Raw genomic sequence first — 21,385 nt, 5'->3', positions numbered from 1 at the left:
GATGGAATGATGAGACATCCTAGAGATTCTGAGGCTTGAAAAGCATTTGACTTACTTCATCCAGAATTTGCCGCAGATTCTCGAAATGTACGGCTTGGCATAGCCAATGATGGCTTCAACCCATTTGGTGTGATGAGTACAAACTATAGTATTTTCGCCAGTGGTTCTTATCCCATACAATCGCCCTCCTTGGGAGTGCATGAAGCAAACATCAACGATCATCCTTGGAAAACAGGCAACTGGAAATAATATAGATGTGTGAATTTGGAACTTTATCAGGTTGGAACACGTACACTAAACTTGCTTGCCCCACTTGTAATAAGGACACTGACAATTATAGACTAAAGAAAGGCGGAAATGGTGTTTTATGGGTCATCGTCGATTTTTAGAAAAAGGTCATAAATTTAGATTGAGTCGATCTTGTTTTAATGGAAAAATTAAGCAAAGAGATGCTCCTGCTACTTTGTCAGGGGTAGACATCTTGGACCAGCTAAAAGGATTTAATGTTACCTTTGGGAAAGTGGTAGAATCTAATGTTAAAGGCAAAAGAAAACGAGAAAAAAAAAACGGTTGAAGAAGGATCGAGACAGTGGAGGAAGAAAAGCATATTTTTTTGATCTTCCTTATTGGGAGTCAAACTTGTTGCGCCATAATTTAGATGTTATGCACATTGAAAAAAATGTATGTGATAATGTTGGGTGGGTTTTTCGTTCTTGAAGGAGGATGATTGTCTCCCACATTTTATGGGATGATACTTAATTTGTCGTGTAAAAAATTTAAAAGAGGGAAAATTGGGTGTTTTTTGGCTTGCCACTTCTTGGGTGATTAGTTTTGAAGGATAGAAAAACACTTAGAAAGGGGGGGATTGAATAAGTGTGACTTTAAATCTTGGACGATAAAAATAAATGCACAAATATTTTTATCCTGGTTCGCTGTTAACGAAGCTACTCCAGTCCACCCCCGCAGAGATGATTTACCTCAACTGAGGATTTAATCCACTAATCGCACGGATTACAATGGTTTTCCACTTAGCCGCAACTAAGTCTTCCAGAGTCTTCTGATCACAACCTGATCACTCCAGGAACAACTGCTTAGTTCACTCCTAAGACTTTTTCTAGAGTCTACTGATCAACACGATCACTCTAGGCTTAGTTCACTCCTAAGACTTTCTGCTCAGCCAACTGCTAAGACTTCCTCTAGAGTATTCTGATCAACCTGATCACTCTAGTTACAAACTGCTCAGCCAACTGCCAAGACTTCCTAGAGTATACTGATCAACCGATCACTCTAGTTCCTTACAACTTAATGTAATCAATTCAAGAGTTTACAAATGCTTCTTAAAAGCGATAATCACAACTGTGATATTTCTCTTACAGTTTAAGCTTAATCTCACTAAGATATTACAACAGCAATGTAGTGAGCTTTGATGAAGATGAAGATTCTGAGTTTAGATTTGAACAGCGTTTCAGCAAGTTTGATATAAGTTGATTTTGTGCAGAATCGTTAACCTTGCTTCTCATCAGAACTTCATATTTATAGGCGTTGAGAAGATGACCGTTGAATGCATTTAATGCTTTGCGTGTTCCGTACAGCTTTGCATTTAATGTTATACGCTTTTGTCAACTACCTCGAGCCTTGTTCACGCTGTGTCTACTGACGTAGCCTTTAGTAGCTTTAACGTTCCTTTTGTCAGTCAGCGTAGTCTGCCACGTGTACTTCCTTCTGATCTGATGTTTGTGAATACGACGTTTGAATATCATCAGAGTCAAACAGCTTGGTGCACAGCATCTTCTGATCTTCTGACCTTGAAGTGCTTCTGAGCGTGATACCATCTTCTGATTTTCAGTGCTTCTGATCTCATGTTCTTCTGATGCTTCCATAGACCCATGTTCTGATTCTGCTTCGACCATCTTCTGATGTCTTGCCAGACCATGTTCTGATGTTGCATGCTGAACCATTTGAGACACATCTTCTGAGCGCTGAATTATGCGTACTCTTTATATATATTTCCTGAAAGGGAAATTGCATTGGATTAGAGTACCATATTATCTTAAGCAAAATTCATATTATTGTTATCATCAAAACTAAGATAATTGATAAGAACAAATCTTGTTCTAACAATCTCCCCCTTTTTGATGATGACAAAAACATATATAAATGATATGAATTTGCGATCAGAAAGAGTAGACGGCAAAAGACAAATTACACAGCTATAGCATAAGCATATGAATATGTCTCCCCCTGAGATTAACAATCTCCCCCTGAGATAAATAATCTCCCCCTGAAATAAATACTCGAAGAACTTTGATAAAAGACTTCCCTGATTATTTCGGTAGAGACGATCATATAAGCTTCTGCCTTCAGAGAATTCATAGCTTCTGACTTCTGCTTCCATTGGACAGCTTCAGAACTTGAATTTCTTTGATCTTCAGAACATTCACAGCTTCTGACTTCTGCTTCCATTCAGGACAGCTTCAGAACTTGAATTACTGGATCTTTTAGAACATTCACATCTTCTGATTTCTGCTTCCCTCGGATAGCTTCAGAACTTTGAATGTCTACCAACATCACTTCATGCTAGATTTGTATCAGAACATTGTTGAATGTACCAGAGCATCATCTGAGCATCTCTACATCCTGAAATGTTACAGAACAAAAACTAAACGACAAAAGTCAGCATGAACGAGTTAGAACATAAAATGTATATTCAAATACATGATATGTATCAGAGCCAAATGTATCAGAGCATTTAGGCTAAAAACATGTATCAGAGCAAATAATGTATCAGAGCCATAACATTATATGTATCAGGGCAAATAGAATTTTGTCATAACAGGATAGACAATGATATTCAAATTCTATTATCAGTGCTTCTGATTCATTCTTCTTTCTTGCTTCTGATCTCTGAAGCTTGACAGCACTCAGCTTGCTTCAGTTTCCATGGTTTTGCTTCTAGTGTTTGCTTTGAAGATTCACTTCACTTCTCTGTACCTGCAAAACACTTAAACCATATAGAACTTGCAGTTCTTGTTAGTGAATGTGTGGGAGCCTTTACCCAGCAACTGATAGATTTAATCAAATCATTTATCATTTATCTTTCTCCCCCTTTTTGTCATAACATCAAAAAGAATATATAAAAAGATTCAGATGTATAAAACAGAACACATGGAGGAAGAAGATGATTTCATTAAGGTTCAACCAATGGGTACAAAAGTACAGGATGAAAAGATCAGATGCACAGAAACAAAACAGATGCAAAGAAAAGAAAGAAACACCACAGACTCAATCTAAGATGGCCCTAGTCTTGATAAGATCTTGGCCAGCATCTCTTTAACATCGTTGTTGTGTCCTTCTTGCCTTTCAATGAAAGCATCATACTTGTCATTGAGTGAGCTTTGCTCATCCTGTCTCCTCTGAATCGCTTCTAGAGTCCTTGCAAGACGAGAAGGTTCATCAGAGGAAGCTTCACCGCTTTCAACCACAGGAATGACAACATGATCTGCAGCTTCCATAGAAGTATCATTTGCTGGGATGTCCTCAACAGGGTCTGATTTAGCAACATGATCTTCAGCATCTGCTTCTTGCATAGAAGCATCTCCATATTCTGCAGCAGGAATTTCCGAGTCGCCATTCTCAAGTGCCTGAAGAATGGCAGCTAGATTCCTTGGAGCAGAGGGACCTTCAACTTCTGGTGGGTCAACAACTTCTGGAATGACCAAGCTAGGGTCTTTCTTAGAAGGGTTTTCCCTCAGAAAGTCAAATAAGGTCTTGAAGTCTCCAAGCAGAACAGGATACTCAGGAATCCAGATAACCATGTCCCTGCATGGGTTTGCTTCCATTGCAGCAGCCAGTCTCAATACTTCCAATTCATCCACAAAGGGCTTCTCCTCAGCAGCAACACAATTTCTGAGAGGATGGTAGTATATACCATTATCTTCCTCCAGAAGGTAACCAGGGTAACCAGGGGCAGCAGCCACTAGTCTTTTCTGAACACCCATTGCTTCTACTTGAAAATCCTTGCGAAATCTTCTCCAGAGATTTCTTGTAGAAACATCATCCAGACCATTTAGGAATGCATCCTTCAGAAGGTCTAGACTACTAATCACCTCATGTCTGAAGAGTTCCAGGTATGTAGAAGGTTCAGGTTCAGGCGGATTGAAGGTAAATTTGTAGTCTGGATAGAGAAGACAGTAGGGTTGGGATTTTCTGGTAGGTAATGGATGAGATATAGAAGGTGGAGGTGCGGTGGTTGAGGAGGAGGGGATATCTGAGAGAATGATTGATGAGGTTGGAGTGTCAGATGGGATGGAGTGAGGAGAGGGTGGAGTATTTGTAAAGGGAATTGGTGAGGGGAAATTATCAGAAGGAGTTGGTGGAAGAATGCTCAACGGTGTGGGGTTTAGAATGGGAGAGGAGAAGGATGATGGAGAAGGATTTTGTAAAGTGAAGTTTACTTTTGGTTCAGATGGAGGTGATTGGAAAGATGGTTTAGGGACAGAAGGAGGTGGAGTAAGGACATTTCTGGAGATTTGTACAGAAGAAGAAGAAGAAGATCTGGTTCTGCGAAAGGAATCTCTGATCCTTTTATCTCTTCGTTCTTTAGAGTCCACCTTGTCAGGATCATAGGTGACCCTCAACTTCTTGGCTCTTTCAGCCTCATCTTCTTCAGCCTTTCTTTTTAACCTTGCCTGTCGTTCCTTCTTATCCTTCTTCAGAATATCCTCTTTAGACGGAAGTACTCTGCCACGGATCCAAGCAGGATCAACATCCGATTGCTTCCTCACGCAATCTTCCAAGTAAAACTTGACAACTTGATCAAGTTCTTTATGAAACAGAGAGAAGAACCCTTTAACAGCAATTCTTCTAGACAGAATGTCAGGAAAGCTCGTGCACATAACAGGTACATTCTTAATGACTTCCAGTCCGAACAGATCAACACCATTGAAGATGGGACCTTGAGTTACTCCAAGAAAATGCGAGGCATTACGATTTCTGATGGAGTCCACCACTTTGCTTTCAATCAGAATGTCTGAAATCATCCTTCCGAAAGGAATGGTTGTTCTTGGAATATGAGGATACTTCGCCCTTTCATCTTCTCTTGACTCAAAGATAGAGGTTTTCAGATTCTCAAATAGAATATGGGAGATGTTGATCTCTATCTTTTTGCCAATGCAGAAAAGAGTATACTTGTGAGTCGGACTGATGTAGGAGGAGCAGCGCATCTTTTTTCTATGGTGAAGAGAACCCAGAATAATCTCAGCCCATACTTTATAAAAAGGCTTTAAGTTGCCCGTAAAATGAGAATCAGTTCCAACAACCGTAGAGATTTGTTTTTCAACTAAAGTCCAGTCAACTGTATGGGGTTGAAACTCAGACCAACCTTCTTCATCATTAAGATTGTACAGCTTTCTGATGAGTTTCTCAGTGATAGTCACTTCATGCCCTAGCACGAATGAAATGATGGCAGTTGGGGTAACTGTTGCATGTACCCAAAACTCCTTTACAAGTTCAGGATAGATTGGACCAACCAATCTATCAAGATATTTAGACCATCCTTGCTCAAGGATTCTTGCATCACACTGAAAGCCATTTGCTTTAAGGTTGTTGATGTCCACAGCTGATTCACATAGAACTTCCAGTTCTTTCGTGGGTATTAAGCATGTTTTCAACGGAGCATCATTTTTGCTTAAACGGTTCTGTGTGGAAGTGATACTATCTTTAGAGATTGATGAACGAGAGGATGGATTCATTATGATAATGCTTTGTGATCAAATCAAGAACTAGGGTTTGAAGAAAGATGCAACAAGGTGAGTGCACAACAGAGAGAGAAAGAGAGAAAAAATGGGAATGAAGATGAAGCGGGTTATTTAAAAGATTTAAAAAGAAATCAATATGCATTTAATGAGAATTGACATTAGGAGAGAGAGGACACAGTAAATGAAATGATTTAATACAGTTACCTAGGTCGGCGTCTTTTCAACTGCACGCTTTGTACTAACCGTACAGATACGTGTTCATCATCAGATAATAGATGACAGCTGTATTAAGAATAGACTTTACGCCTTCAGATTCTGATCACTGCTTCTGAGTTGATCAAGTTTCTCTTCTGGAAATACTCCTTCTGAAGTGTGCTGATATAAGACTGAATGATCTTCTGATCCATTACTTCTGATATACACAGCTTCTGGAGGTTTACTTCTTTGTTCTGCAGCTTCTGATAAGACAAAACTGTATCTGCAGAAATTCTTAAGCTCTTTGTTTCATCAGAAACAAGTTTATCATCAAAACAGATGTTTACTGATTTGTCCACAATTAATGTTTCAATGTTGTATATTCTGTAGCATTTAGAGCAATCAGAAAAATCAAGAATGAAACACCAATGCTTTAGAGACAAACAAAACAGATGGTTCCAAGACTAATAAACTTTCTTTTCTGAATTCCTACAAACAAAGTTTCTTCAACAGATTTAAGAACCAGAACTTGAAAGACAATCTTTCTTCCCTTCAAGTGTTGAGACCAACTTGAATCCAGGTGTCAAGTCATGTTGAATGTTGTCTTCTTTGTTATCAAGAGAATCTGCAAAAGAAATAATCTTTTTCTTTGGTACCCACATCTTCTTGGGTCCTTTCTTGTTAGATTTTCTCAAGTTCTGATTGAACTTGGGTTTGACATTATAATCAATAAGAGGAACAGCATGATAATTCTTAATGTGAGTTTCATGATATTTCCTAGGTTGTGTCACATGCTTCTTAGTGTGTGTTATGTGAAAACTTTGTGCATGTGAGGTGTGCCTAATATCATGAGAGTGGCCATACTTGAACTGATCATACAATGGCTTGTATGTAATTTTCATTTCATCAACAGGTTCAAGTTTGTATGGGGTTTCACCCTCATAACCAATGCCAACTCTTTTGTTTCCAGACACAGCATATATCATAGAAGCTAGCTGACTTCTGCCAATACTTCTAGATAAGAACTTTCTGAAACTTAAATCATATTCTTTCAGAATATGGTTCAGACTAGGAGTGGATTTTTCTGAATCAGAAGGAGATCCAACATTATTGGATAATTTTAAAAGTTTTTCTTTTAATTCAGAATTCTCCAACTCAAGCTTCTTTGTTTCAAATTCAAATTGCTTTTTCAGCTTTTTGTATTTGAGACTAATCTGAGACTTGAGTTCCAGAAGTTCAGTTAGACCGGAAACTAACTCATCTCTAGTAAGTTCAGAAAATACCTCTTCAGAATCTGATTCTGATGTAGATTCTGATCCGTCATCTTCTGTCGCCATCAGCGCACAGTTGGCCTGCTCATCTTCTGAATCATCTTCTGACTCATCCCAGGTTGCCATAAGACCTTTCTTCTTATGAAACTTTTTCTTGGGACTTTCCTTTTGAAGATTTGGACATTCATTCTTGTAGTGTCCAGGCTCATTGCATTCATAGCACATGACCTTCTTCTTGTCAAATCTTCTTTCATCAGAAGATTCTCCACGTTCAAATTTCCTTGAACTTCTGAAGCCTCTGAACTTCCTTTGCTTGGTCTTCCAGAGTTGATTTAGCCTTCTGGAAATCATGGACAGTTCATCTTCTTCTTCAGATTCTGATTCTTCAGGATCTTCTTCTCTGGCCTGAAAAGCGTTAGTGCATTTCTTGATATTTGATTTTAATGCAATAGACTTACCTTTCTTTTGAGGCTCATTTGCGTCCAGCTCTATTTCATGACTTCTCAAGGCGCTGATAAGCTCTTCCAGAGAAACTTCATTCAGATTCTTTGCAATCTTGAATGCAGTCACCATAGGACCCCATCTTCTGGGTAAGCTTCTGATGATCTTCTTCACATGATCAGCCTTGGTGTATCCTTTGTCAAGAACTCTCAATCCAGCAGTAAGAGTTTGAAATCTCGAAAACATCTTTTCAATGTCTTCATCATCCTCCATCTTGAAGGCTTCATACTTCTGGATTAAGGCAAGAGCTTTTGTCTCCTTGACTTGAGCATTTCCTTCATGAGTCATTTTCAAGGACTCATATATGTCATAGGCCGTTTCCCTGTTAGATATCTTCTCATACTCAGCATGAGAGATAGCATTCAGCAAAACAGTTCTACATTTATGATGATTCCTGAAAAGCTTCTTTTGATCATCATTCATTTCTTGCCTTGACAGCTTTACGCCCCTGTCATTTACAGGATGTTTGTAACCATCCATCAGAAGATCCCATAGATCACCATCTAGACCCAGAAAGTAACTTTCCAGTTTATCTTTCCAGTATTCAAAGTTTTCACCATCAAATACCGGCGGTCTAGTATAACCATTGTTACCGTTGTATTGCTCAGCAGAGCCAGATGTAGATGCAGGTGTAGGTATAGTCCTTTCACTTTCATCAACCATCTTTTAAATGAAGCGTTTTTCTCTTCCTGAATCTTTTCTAAACACGGTTAAGTGCTTGCACCTTAGAACCGGCGCTCTGATGCCAATTGAAGGATAGAAAAACACTTAGAAAGGGGGGGATTGAATAAGTGTGACTTTAAATCTTGGACGATAAAAATAAATGCACAAATATTTTTATCCTGGTTCGCTGTTAACGAAGCTACTCCAGTCCACCCCCGCAGAGATGATTTACCTCAACTGAGGATTTAATCCACTAATCGCACGGATTACAATGGTTTTCCACTTAGCCGCAACTAAGTCTTCCAGAGTCTTCTGATCACAACCTGATCACTCCAGGAACAACTGCTTAGTTCACTCCTAAGACTTTTTCTAGAGTCTACTGATCAACACGATCACTCTAGGCTTAGTTCACTCCTAAGACTTTCTGCTCAGCCAACTGCTAAGACTTCCTCTAGAGTATTCTGATCAACCTGATCACTCTAGTTACAAACTGCTCAGCCAACTGCCAAGACTTCCTAGAGTATACTGATCAACCGATCACTCTAGTTCCTTACAACTTAATGTAATCAATTCAAGAGTTTACAAATGCTTCTTAAAAGCGATAATCACAACTGTGATATTTCTCTTACAGTTTAAGCTTAATCTCACTAAGATATTACAACAGCAATGTAGTGAGCTTTGATGAAGATGAAGATTCTGAGTTTAGATTTGAACAGCGTTTCAGCAAGTTTGATATAAGTTGATTTTGTGCAGAATCGTTAACCTTGCTTCTCATCAGAACTTCATATTTATAGGCGTTGAGAAGATGACCGTTGAATGCATTTAATGCTTTGCGTGTTCCGTACAGCTTTGCATTTAATGTTATACGCTTTTGTCAACTACCTCGAGCCTTGTTCACGCTGTGTCTACTGACGTAGCCTTTAGTAGCTTTAACGTTCCTTTTGTCAGTCAGCGTAGTCTGCCACGTGTACTTCCTTCTGATCTGATGTTTGTGAATACGACGTTTGAATATCATCAGAGTCAAACAGCTTGGTGCACAACATCTTCTGATCTTCTGACCTTGAAGTGCTTCTGAGCGTGATACCATCTTCTGATTTTCAGTGCTTCTGATCTCATGTTCTTCTGATGCTTCCATAGACCCATGTTCTGATTCTGCTTCGACCATCTTCTGATGTCTTGCCAGACCATGTTCTGATGTTGCATGCTGAACCATTTGAGACACATCTTTTGAGCGCTGAATTATGCGTACTCTTTATATATATTTCCTGAAAGGGAAATTGCATTGGATTAGAGTACCATATTATCTTAAGCAAAATTCATATTATTGTTATCATCAAAACTAAGATAATTGATAAGAACAAATCTTGTTCTAACAAGTTTGACTCATAATGGTTTTTGCTTCCGAAATGAGGATTTGAGCATTAACACTATGGTGTGGAATATAAATTTGTTGGTTTGGAGGTGGTCTTTTTGTGGGAAGCTACTCACCTCAATTGTAGTCTTTACGACTTTTGCAAAGATTCGGTAGGTTTTTTGTCGTAGGTCAATTGGTTTGTAATTTCTTTTTTGTTCGGTTTTTACCGATTCCTTGTGTAAAAAGGTTGGAGAACCCTTAGTTCTCCCTTATATGTTATCCTTGATCACACAAAAAAAATGTGTTATTCCAAAAAGAGATTCTCAAAATAAAAATGTTCTCTCATGTTGATTCTCGAAAGGTAAAGACTCACTTGTATAAAAAGTCCCTACTAAATAGAAGGAGGTCCGTTGAAAAGTATCAACGACGGTACAAGTGTAAAAAAACTTCTGCTTGAAAGAGAACATAGTAGATAATCTAACAAACAAATGCAGAATTTGTCGGTTTTTGAATAATAATATGATGTAATTACAGAATACAACATGTTCCTTTTTAAAAAAAAAGAAGATAAATACATGTTTGAATTCACTTTCAAGAAAAGGTTAATGAAATTTTACATTACTTTGATATGTTTGTGTATTTTTAAGAATAATCAAGTCAGATTTATGTGAATGCATTCCTATAAGAGAATTATGTTTAATTTAATTGATTAAAGTTAATTTTATAAAATATATTTCCTTTAAAATAAATTTTCTAAATAATTTCATTTTAGACTTGAAGATTGTTGCTTTGATTTTGATGGACCACCAATGTAATTCAGAGTGAGTTTGTTTTGGATTTAGAAAAATATAATATTGTTTTAAGAAAATCTTTAATAAAAAGTGAAGAATTTCTATATTTAAGATACTTGCTTAAAAAAATTGAAAAAACTATTAAGATTAACTTACTAAAAATGAACTTTTAATTAATGGCTTAAAAAAATTGAAAAAACTATTAAGAATTTCTGTCTAGTATCTTATTTTCTTGAAAATTATCCTGAATGTTAAATTTTTTTCTTTTAATCTCTAAAGTTAAAATTCATAGAAAAATTTGCATGTTTCATGTAGATTTTCTTTCGAATTTTTCTGTAAATTTTAATTTTAAGGATTAAAACCAAAAAAAATTTAACATTTAAAAATCATTTTCAAAAAATAAGATATATGTCTGAAAATCAAAAGCACATAAACTTACCAGAAACAAAAGACTATTTAAATTTTAGTTCATACTATGAAAATTATAAAAGTGATTTTTTATTTTTGAATAGTAATCACATTCTTAATATCTAATTTAGTACTTTTATAGTGATTTTTTATTTTTAAATATATTTTTATTAAGTACTTTATGACAATAAAATATACTTTCCTCTTGTCCTATTTATAAAATAAAAAAATAAAAAAATTAGATTCTTTGAATAATCAATGTGATTTATAGTATTATTCAAATACATTAACTGATTCTATAAACTATTAAAATAATTAACTTGAAAGTTCATATTCCAAGATAATAAGGTCGACGGTCTTCTAATCAAAGATATATCATAAAGTTCATATTCCACACTTTCATGATTAAGATATGAATACTTCCTTCAAGATAATGCCAACACTCTTCAACTTTATGTTGTTTACTTACCTCAAAGTACACGTAAAATTTTCCATCACATTAGCACTATAGCTTATATATAAATACATCACCATTACAACAAACTATAGAAACCAAAACACAACACAAATCAAAACCATGTTTTCATCACCAACTTCAAACTTAGCAATTTTAATCCTCTTGATATCAACAATTTCATTAGCAAAATCAGCTTCTCTTGAAGAAAACTTTGTGCAATGTCTAAGTTTCTATTCAGACAAAGCAGCGCCATTTTATACAACAATTTACACACCAAACAATGCTTCATTCAACAACATCCTTAATTCTTCAGCACAGAATTTAAGGTATTTGGTACCTTCGGCTCCCAAACCCGAGTTTATATTCACGCCGTTAACTGATTCTCATGTCAAAATAGGTGTTACTTGTTCAAAGAAACTTGGTGTTCATTTAAGAGTAAGAAGTGGTGGTCATGATTATGAAGGACTATCTTATGTTTCGGAAATCGAATCGCCTTTTATAATCATTGATCTTGCCAAACTTCGCGATGTGAACGTTGATATCAAAGATAATAGCGCTTGGATTCAAGCCGGTGCTACTATTGGAGAAGTTTATTATAGAATACATGAGAAAAGTGAAGTTCATGGCTTCCCTGCAGGTCTTTGCACAAGTTTAGGTGTTGGTGGACATATAACAGGAGGTGCATATGGATCCATGATGAGAAAATATGGACTTGGAGCCGATAATGTTCTCGACGCGAAAATCGTCAATGCAAATGGAGAAATTCTTGATAGAAAATCTATGGGGGAAGATTTATTTTGGGCTATTAGAGGTGGTGGAGGAGGAAGTTTTGGTATTCTTCTTTGGTGGAAGATTAAGCTTGTTCCTGTTCCTAAAACTGTAACAGTTTTTACCGTCACGAAAAGCTTAGAACAAGATGGAACTAAGATTGCTCATAGATGGCAAGAGGTGGCACCAAATATTGATGAAAATCTCTTTATGAGAGTTATCATTCAGCCAGCTAGTGTTGCAAACAAAACTCAAAGAACTATTACTACTTCTTACAATGCTCAGTTTCTCGGTGATTCGGAGAAACTCCTTCAAGTTATGAAGGAAAGTTTTCCAGAATTAGGTTTGACTAAACAAGATTGCATGGAAACTAGTTGGATCAAATCTGTTATGTATATTGCAGGCTTCCCGAATGATACGCCACCCGAAGTTTTGCTTCAAGGAAAATCAACCTTCAAGAATTACTTCAAAGCAAAGTCGGATTTCGTAAGAGAATCGATACCGGAGACCGGTTTACAAGGATTATGGCAAAGGTTGTTAGAAGAAGACAGTCCTTTGATGATTTGGAATCCATATGGAGGCATGATGAACAACTTTTCGGAATCTGATATCCCTTTTCCTCACAGAAATGGAACACTTTACAAAATTCAGTATCTAACTCTTTGGCAAGATGGTGATAAGAATGAATCAAAGCATGTTGATTGGATTAGGAAGCTTTATAACTACATGACTCCTTATGTGTCTAAGTTTCCAAGGGAAGCATATGTGAACTATAGAGATCTTGATTTGGGAATGAATAAGAAGAATGATACAGGCTTTATACAAGCAACTTCTTGGGGGAGCATGTAATTCAAAGATAATTTCAACAGGTTGGTGAAAATTAAGACCAAAGTTGATCCTGAAAATGTGTTCAGACATGAGCAGAGTATTCCTCCACTTCCAGTTTCAACTATGCAGCTAAAAGACAAGAAGTGCGAGAGCTGGGAATAAGGCACTGATGCAGTGTTGTTTGAATGAAATAGACAAATAAAAGATATACTTTGAACTTTTCTGTTTTTGGTGTTTTTAATGTTGTATGATACTGATGCAATACTTAAACATTGCTTTTCTGTTTTTGTGGTGTTCTTAATGTTCTTACAAATATCTAACATAGAATACTATTTGGAATTCTTAACTCTTTGATGATCCTATCATGTTAAGAATCTGATAAACTGATAAAAAACAATTGCACTGAACAATTTGGACGATAAACGCCACTTTGGTAACGAAATTGGTATTTAAAATTATAAATTTACATAGATTAACCAATATAAATATGGAAACAAGATATTCTCCCCCAAAAAAATAGTGTACAAAATCTGACAGCTACATCAGCTCTCAACCGCCTAATTTCCTATAACCTGTACAGTTTTTCAACGAGTATCCTCGACGAATCGGAACAAAAATCTTAAATCAATTCATCTGAAGGTACTGATTTTAAAAATAAAAAAAAAAAACTAATCAGTGCATTTTAAAATGCCATATAGCGATTCTCTTTGATGTTCCGCTAGTCCAAAAAACCACTTCGTTAAACTTCCAGTGTCATCAGAAATAGATTTACTAGAATATGCTGAAAGATAAAACTCATTCTTCAAAACTGCTAAATCAAGAGGAAGAAGGGCAAACAGAGCAGAGGCAGCGGCAATTTGAAGGGAAGTGCCTGCTTTGATGGAAAAGTTGTTTAGAGAAGACAATAACTTAGATCTCAAATTTTCAACTCCTTGGTCTTCATATCCGCCAGCATCAACTCCAAACCTGATAAAGAAAAAAATTAAAAAGAATAGAAAAAGAAACAGATCACAAACTTTAAAACAATATCATCAAACAAAGGTCAATTTACCTTCCAAGCTGACCAAGAAGAGCAATGATAGCAACCGCAGCGTTCTCCACCACACAAGAGTCCAGTACATGAAGCAGCTGAGGAACAAGTTCTGTGTTGGTCCATTGCCAGCCCTGAATTATAAGAGAAAACTACATGATCAGGCTTAGGAACCATTAAAATAAAGGAAATATGAGAACATAAAAAATTAGCAATTGTGTAAAGACAAGTTGAATGTCACAAAAACAAAAAATAGAACATTGACAAGGTTTTCATTATTTAAGAGGCAGTCCGAGAAACATTTGAAGAATAAAAAAAAAGGGGGGTTGAGGTGAAGCTATCAAACTAGAAGCCCAGGTGTTTAAAGATTTATCCAGGCCACTCATCAGACCCCTTACAGAAAGATTTGAAAGCTCGACCATGGATAATTTTAAATGAACCCATACCACAAACAGAAGCTATTAAAATATCCCTTAAATTAGCTAGCTTTAATGACGATGTAGAAAGAAGCAAGCATCAATACGATGCAGTTTCTAATTACAACAAAGGTCCAATATGTTTGAGAAGACAACATTGAAATACAAAATTTAATATTTCAGGATGACAAGTACGAATATCTTAGAGCCAGATTTAAAAGTTCACTTGTCTCAGAAAATTACAACTAACATCTGTTTCTTGGACACTGGCCATGTTTAATTTATAAAGTAGGTCATATATGGTATTTATTTTCCAATTATAAAAGTGACTTCCAAAAGAAAACCTTGCTGAGGAGGAATGAAAGTACAGCAATACAGTCATTTAAAATCGGAGCATTAAAAACATAACTTAATGAAAGGACCATATTAACTTGAAGTACAAAAAGAAATACCATTTTGATTGAAACAAGCTCCAACAATGAGAGAATGTCACTAAGTTGGCATATGGTAACATCAATACGAACATCTGGTTGAATACGACAAGCCCCTTGGTTTTTCAAACAGCATGACACATCACAACTTATGCTATCGGTACATGGAACTACATCCTGATTAGAACACTGTCCATTATTATAATTGTCTGAAAGGGATCTGAAACTTGATGAATCAAACTGTCTTTGCTGAAATAGATGCTTCTTGATCTTTTCTAAAAGCAAGAATGTAACAGCATCAATGGACAAGGCACCTTCCGAGAAAGGGCACTTGACATTGGTACATAAATCAGTACGCATGGTATACCTAGATTGTAGAGTTGAGTCATGACATCAGGTTTCTGTATGCATGGCATATTCTGACACTGCAATCCAATCATCCAAAAAAAGAATGATCACACAATTGTACAAGTATAAGATATACATGAAAACATAAGTACATAACTATCTAAAAGAAATAGTCAAAGTATAAAATTTCAACTTAAGACCATTCCCTTTACAATATCTATGTTCAACACAAACCATCCATATCCAATGAAAAGGGACCATTAAAAATTATCACAGTAGGAACCACTAATACAATGAAATAAGCAAAACAATAAAGGGAGCTATAAAATTATTTTTCACAACCATAAGAATCGTATACAAAATCCATTGCATACAGCTTGCCTGCCCCTTTTATCTACATACCTATACTGATAGAGAAAACTGGTTACCAACATAAGTTTTGCTTCTAAAGAAACTAAACCACAAAAAACTATAAGCTAAAAATTAACATGAGCAAAAGATTTTGTGATCAAATACCATTACAGTCGACAGTTTCAGCTTTTAGCAAAAACTCATCCAATTAATACAGTTTTACCAGGAGTTGTCTTCCTCTTCTGGCAATAAGAAACTGTCATCCTAAAATTACTATCCATGTATTAATAATTGAAGGGACTTTAGATTCAATTTCAGATTTAACAGAAAATTTGTAATGCATAATAAAAGCTGTTTTTTACTACCATTGCAGCTGTCTCTTGTAGTTTGTATGTATAATAACATTAAGTTCACTATTAACATTTAAGGACAATACTATTATCAACGATATCAATATTAAACTTATTATGCATTCATATGGAAACCTCTATGTGCCATGGTGATCAAAGGATACAAAAGAACAAACTTAATTGTGAACTTGTATTACTGAAGTTCAGCAAGGAAACTAACCTTAGCTGGGCCATGTATACTTCCTACGACAGGTGAAAAGGATGCATCCAGCATAGTAAGATGATTGTAATTTTTAATACAATCAAGCTTTAAACGGTGCAATTCCTGCTGTAAAATGTTACGACAACTTTCTTCATATTTAAACTTCATCCTTTCATGATCAAACTTCTTCCTTTCATGTTTTAACTTTTCCCTTGCATGCTTTGCACGTAATTTTTCAAGCTCTAAACTGCTTTTCAAAAGCTGTATTTTATCACTTTCAGCATTCACATTGGAAGATACTCCAGATAATTCAGTAGGTTTTCTTATAGATGAAAGTTCGTGTATCTTTTGTTTCAAATCCTCAATTGTCTTCTTATTTTCTAATAACTCCTGAGACCTCTGATCAGCAAGATGTTTTTCTTCCTTGGTGCTCTACCAGTTATATTGAGCAAGCCTTTTCTGCTCCTCTACTTGTATTATCAATGAATGAATATATAAAAAGTTTGAGGATAAAATTTGCAGTATGAAAATATCTGCTCTATCATAAAATTGTTGTCAATCAGAAAATATCATTATTCAATAGATCACTAAAATGCCAGTAAATCTGAAACTTATCTTAAACCTCTCTTACACAACGCCGGAGTTAAACACGTGTAGGCCTAGTAAGGTATTGTAATGCCCTTTCTCAATTTCTTCTTCCTTCACTTGATGAAGAATAAGTGTCTCAATAATCAAGTCTTCCCAATCAATGTCATCAACTACCACTCCTCTTCTCTTCTTCCTTTTCTTAGTGCAAGTGCTATCTAAAATGCCAGAAGGGACTGTATCATCACAATCAACATGGAATGGATGAGTTATTCTTTTTATCCGCTTCCTTGCAGCATTGATCCTCTCTCGCCTTATTTTACATTTCAATTGACCATTAACAAACGATGGTGGCATGGTTTCCGCCCCAATATCCTTCTCTAGTAACTTTCTCAGTATAACTTTTCTGCTCAGTTCTGATTCTCCATCCCACCATTCCCTACACTCATGAAAATCAAATTCCACCCTTTTCCGTTTCTGAACATTCACACTCCTTGACAACATAGCACCGCGATTCTCATTTAAAAACTTCTCATACATCAAGGATAAACATTCAGGCGAAATTTGCAATGTATCAACATCCCTGATACCTTCTCTATCCGCATTACTCTTCAACGAAAGATACTGAGAATCTTTTCGGGAGACTAATCCATCAACCCCATACTCATATCCATTCTCTTGAGCCAAACACTCCGCAACCACATCTTCCAAATCAAACCTAGTCTGATCAACATTCTTCTTCTTCTCAACAGGTTTTGACATAGACCTCTTCTCCATATACTGAATCACAAACGGAGCATTCTTAACAATATTCTTCTTAGTTATATCTTTTCCCCAAGGCAACACTTGTGCAACATTCACAAGCGTCTCAAGAAGCTCTTTATACCTAGTTCTACAAGTGGAAACCGCGACATGAACCTCCTTTGCCAAATCCTCCATACGAATTTCAACCTGGTTAATCTCAGCAACCAAAACCAAAATCGCAACTACCAACGGAAGCGGCCGACGACCCGTACTCAAAAACAACTTCACAGCACACTGCAACAAAAACACTCCCTGCTTCTTCATTTTATCAACCAAACTCCTATCAACATCAGCAAAACAATAAGAACTATTAATAGTCCTTTCCAACGAATACACAATATCAAACTCAGGAAACTCATTCCCTCTCAAATCCAAAAAATCAATAACCCTAACAATCATTTTCCCAAGCTCATAAACATCACAATCAAGCGCAGAAGCAATTTCCCCCATAGGCAAAGGCCGATCACCTTTCCGCATTACGACATAACAACAAGCCCCAATCAGAACTTGAAACCAGTTTCCCTGACCGAATTCACCCTCGGTGATATCAGAAATCATAGATTTAATTTCAATAGTTTTGGAACATAACCCTAACCTATTAGTGAACTCTTCAATAGAATTACGCGCGGCGAAGAGTTTTCTCTCTTTGTAAGAGTAGTTGCTACCTGAACCTGAGGTTCCGATGCGGACGAAGGTTCCTTGTGGACCGTTGATGCCGCCGAAAAAGGATTCGTATTGATCGAAGGGTTGAACGGCGCCGCAGGAGGAACAGAACAGGTCACCGGTTTCGTCGTCACGGAAAAGAGAGGTGCCGGTGCAGTTGGTGCAGGTAGACATGGAATTGGGAATAGAAATTATAGGTTTTGATTCAATTTCAATGGCGAACTTTGGCGTGAATGTGACGATAGAGAAACACTGGTGTGGTAGTTTCAACCCAAATCTAGTGATGCAACGTAACCTAATTCCTTTATGCCGGTGTATAAGAAATTTTCTTTTAGAATGGGTGAATGTGATGTAAGACTGTCAAGGTGGACAAAACCCGCCCACCGGCCCAACCGGTGAAAACCGAAAAGGAAAAAAAAAAGGTATTTGGATTTTGAGAAATTCTTAGGTGGACACAACCATAACACATGGATTTACACACAACCAATCATGTCTTTTTATTAATTAAAAAAATAAAATAAAATTGTCTCTCTCCTCCATTAAACCAACCACCCCATGATAGCAATTAAAAACAAAATTAAATTTTTAACAAAGGTCAATTTTCTCACTTTTTATTGGTTGTGCCTAAAAATAAGGATTTAGGTTCGTATCCATGCAAGTATTTCTCTTAGATTTTGGGCGGAATGGATCGGTTCAACGTGCTATGCGGTTCACAAAGAATGTTGTGGTGCTAATATTAATGGTTTATGAAAAATTTATTGTTGTGGTGCTAATATTAATGGGTTATGAAAATTTTATTTTATCAAACTAAGCAATTGTTTGAGGCTGAGTTGTGTTCATTTGTTTAGTTTGTAAGTGTATGCTAACTGTTGCAGTGTTGTAAGCAAGGTAGTCAAACACTGGATTTTAGGATCGTTGCACAGCACTTAAGGTTTTATTGAAGGGCAAAATGGTAAATTAATTCACAAGGACTAAAACATGAAAAGTATAATACATGAACAAGATAACCTATAAATCACAACATCCAACTAATTTAATTAATATTTCATAACCATCATTCTCTATTTTAATAAGCTCAAAAGGGGACAACTTCTCTACCCATCACAAAAAGATGGGTAGTATACATTCCACCAATTAGATGACACAATTTAATTTTTATGTATTTAATTATTTATTATATAGAACAATTGTTTGATGTTTTCAATGCATTTTACACTAAAGGTAACCTTACCCACCTTTTTGAGGTGGGTAAATAAGAATTCACCAGCTCAAAATATCAAATTCAAAATTAGTAGCTTAAAAAATCAACTTCAAAATAAGTAGCTCAAAATACATAAATATAACAAATAAGATCTTACGATTTTACCTTAAAGATCTCGATCTTGCTACAAAAGCACACGATAAAAAGATCTTACAATCTTACGGCCCAGCTCTCGATCTTGCCTGAAAGTGTATGCGCTCTCGATCTTGCCTGAAAGTGTATGCTAATTGTTTGGAACATATGGATGTTTATTTCAAAGATTACTGATATTTCATTCTTGCATAGTATTACACTATTATGTGCTCAGTGCTCATTTAACATACTGATATTTCATTCTTGCTATGTGATATTTCGTTCAAAGATTACTTATATTTCATTCTCACCGAGTATTATGTGCTTATTTAGCATTCAAAGATGCATTCAAAGAAAACTGACATTTCAGTCTTGCTTTTTTATCAAGTAGGAAGGGTAGAATTTGTTGTTTTGTGTATCTCAATCATACCACTGTGATATTCTTATATAATTCAGAGAGTAACAATTTAGTTGTACATAGCTTTGTAATTATCCTATTAAATAAGTGTGTCAACTATTTTCTATTCACGCTTAGGTGATTTCTATTTAGAGTAAGTACAGTGTGAGATTAATTTATTTACATTGTATGATGCAGAGAATGAATGTGGTGTGTCATGTCATGAGTATGCTATTTTTGGTGGAAGTTGAAAAGTTGGTTGCACTATTGAAGTTGGTGTTATTGGAATTTCATTGATAATACTATTCAAGTTGTAATTTGATTTTATGTTGATGCTGAATTTTTGTTGTAGTCATTTGAATTTGAATTTGAATTTACGTTGAATGTATGTTAAATTTTAATTTATGTTGAACCAATTAAACCTTTTATATTAACTTGCGGTCCGTCATAACCCAACCCAGCAAAACCAATTAAAAAATGAACGGAATTGGGCTTATACGACCGCGGGTTCTTTGGATGGGACTAAAAAAAATTTTTTTAAAAATTTCTTTAGGTTTTACTTCATTTTTTTATTTCCTTTAGAAACAATAAAATTCGGTGATGACGACTTTCATTAAAATACAAAATGAATCAAATCAATGGTTCAGTCTCAATTTTTCACCGCTAAGCAGAGAAGATACACACAAATCATTTTAATTTTGTTTGAGTATTAAATTACACCAACTCAACTTCACATTCTTCCAAGTAAATCATACTTTCACAATTTTTTCCATACGAGGTGATGATAGTCTACTTTTTTTTTTTGTGTAAGCAAGGATATATTAATAAAGAGAACTAAGGGTTCTCTAAGCCTTTTTACACAAGAAACGGGAAAAACCCGCGAAAGAAGAAATTACAAATCAATTAGATTTACGAAAAGTATAACAAATGATCTTTGTTAAATTCGTAAAAACTACAAATGGAATGAGTAATTTCCCCTACAAAACTCCATTTCCAAGACAAATATTTTATACCCCATACCGTATTATTCACATTCCAAACTTCGTTTCTAAAGCAAATACCGTTCCTAGTTAGCCAAAGGAACCAAACGGTCGCTAACCAAACCACACCTATTTTTCCACCTTTCAGCTTTTTTTTTTTTGGGTTAAATATGTTTTTGGTCCCTATAAATATCTCAATTTTGGCTTTTAGTCCCTATAAAAAATATATTGACTTTTAGTCCCTATAAAATCACTTTTGCACTCAGTTTTAGTCCCTGTAGAGGGACTAAAACTGAGTGCAAAAGTGATTTTATAGGGACTAAATGTCAATATATTTTTTATAGGGACTAAAAGTCATTTTGAGTAATTTTATAGGGACCAAAAACATATTTAACCCTTTTTTTTTACAAAAAAGGGACCAATCCGAAAAACTTGATAAACAATCTTCTTCCATCTCACCCACCTCCTTTCCTATCCACACCGCCACCTCCCTCCACACTAAT

At 35.8% G+C, this 21,385-nt stretch overlaps 2 protein-coding genes and 1 pseudogene across 4 annotated transcripts; 1 reads left to right on the top strand and 2 right to left on the bottom strand.

The window, feature by feature from the left end:
- Positions 1–11,476: 11,476 nt before the first annotated feature.
- LOC131595324 (berberine bridge enzyme-like 13) lies at positions 11,477–13,293 on the top strand (annotated as a pseudogene).
- Positions 13,294–13,402: 109 nt separating this feature from the next.
- On the bottom strand, positions 13,403–16,288 carry LOC131595325 (uncharacterized). 3 transcript variants are annotated; one of them, XM_058867650.1, is made up of 6 exons: positions 16,139–16,261; positions 15,734–15,810; positions 15,237–15,294; positions 14,891–15,144; positions 14,044–14,156; positions 13,403–13,958 (listed from the first exon to the last, which is right to left on the bottom strand). In XM_058867650.1, the coding sequence occupies exons 2-6, from the start codon at positions 15,734–15,736 to the stop codon at positions 13,661–13,663; spliced, it is 726 nt and encodes a 241-aa protein (XP_058723633.1). In that variant the 5' UTR covers positions 15,737–15,810; positions 16,139–16,261; the 3' UTR covers positions 13,403–13,660. The 3 variants fall into 3 exon arrangements, with proteins under 3 accessions (XP_058723633.1, XP_058723631.1, XP_058723632.1); XM_058867648.1 differs by lacking the exon at positions 15,734–15,810 and having other exon boundaries at positions 16,139–16,288; XM_058867649.1 differs by having other exon boundaries at positions 14,891–15,294; positions 16,139–16,258.
- Positions 16,289–16,747: 459 nt separating this feature from the next.
- Positions 16,748–18,346, bottom strand: LOC131597976 (plant-specific TFIIB-related protein PTF2-like). The gene has a single exon (XM_058870633.1). The coding sequence runs from the start codon at positions 18,344–18,346 to the stop codon at positions 16,748–16,750; it is 1,599 nt and encodes a 532-aa protein (XP_058726616.1).
- Positions 18,347–21,385: the final 3,039 nt, after the last annotated feature.

Source organism: Vicia villosa, linkage group LG4, assembly GCF_029867415.1.
Source record: "Vicia villosa cultivar HV-30 ecotype Madison, WI linkage group LG4, Vvil1.0, whole genome shotgun sequence".
Classification (NCBI taxonomy): domain Eukaryota; kingdom Viridiplantae; phylum Streptophyta; class Magnoliopsida; order Fabales; family Fabaceae; genus Vicia; species Vicia villosa.
The sequence above is the reverse complement of the archived record's forward strand: the minus strand, read 5'-3'. Positions and strand labels throughout refer to the sequence as shown.

Excerpts from the sequence above, each read along its gene's own strand:
- LOC131595325 (XM_058867648.1), bottom strand. The coding sequence starts at position 16,288 with ATGAAGTTTAAATATGAAGAAAGTTGTCGTAACATTTTACAGCAGGAA. Across the intron at positions 15,295-16,138 it reads GTATACATGGCCCAGCTAAG|TGTCAGAATATGCCATGCAT; the intron begins GTTAGTTTCCTT and ends ATTGGATTGCAG. Across the intron at positions 13,959-14,043 it reads CTTCTTGGTCAGCTTGGAAG|GTTTGGAGTTGATGCTGGCG; the intron begins GTAAATTGACCT and ends TTTCTTTATCAG.
- LOC131597976 (XM_058870633.1), bottom strand. The coding sequence starts at position 18,346 with ATGTCTACCTGCACCAACTGCACCGGCACCTCTCTTTTCCGTGACGAC.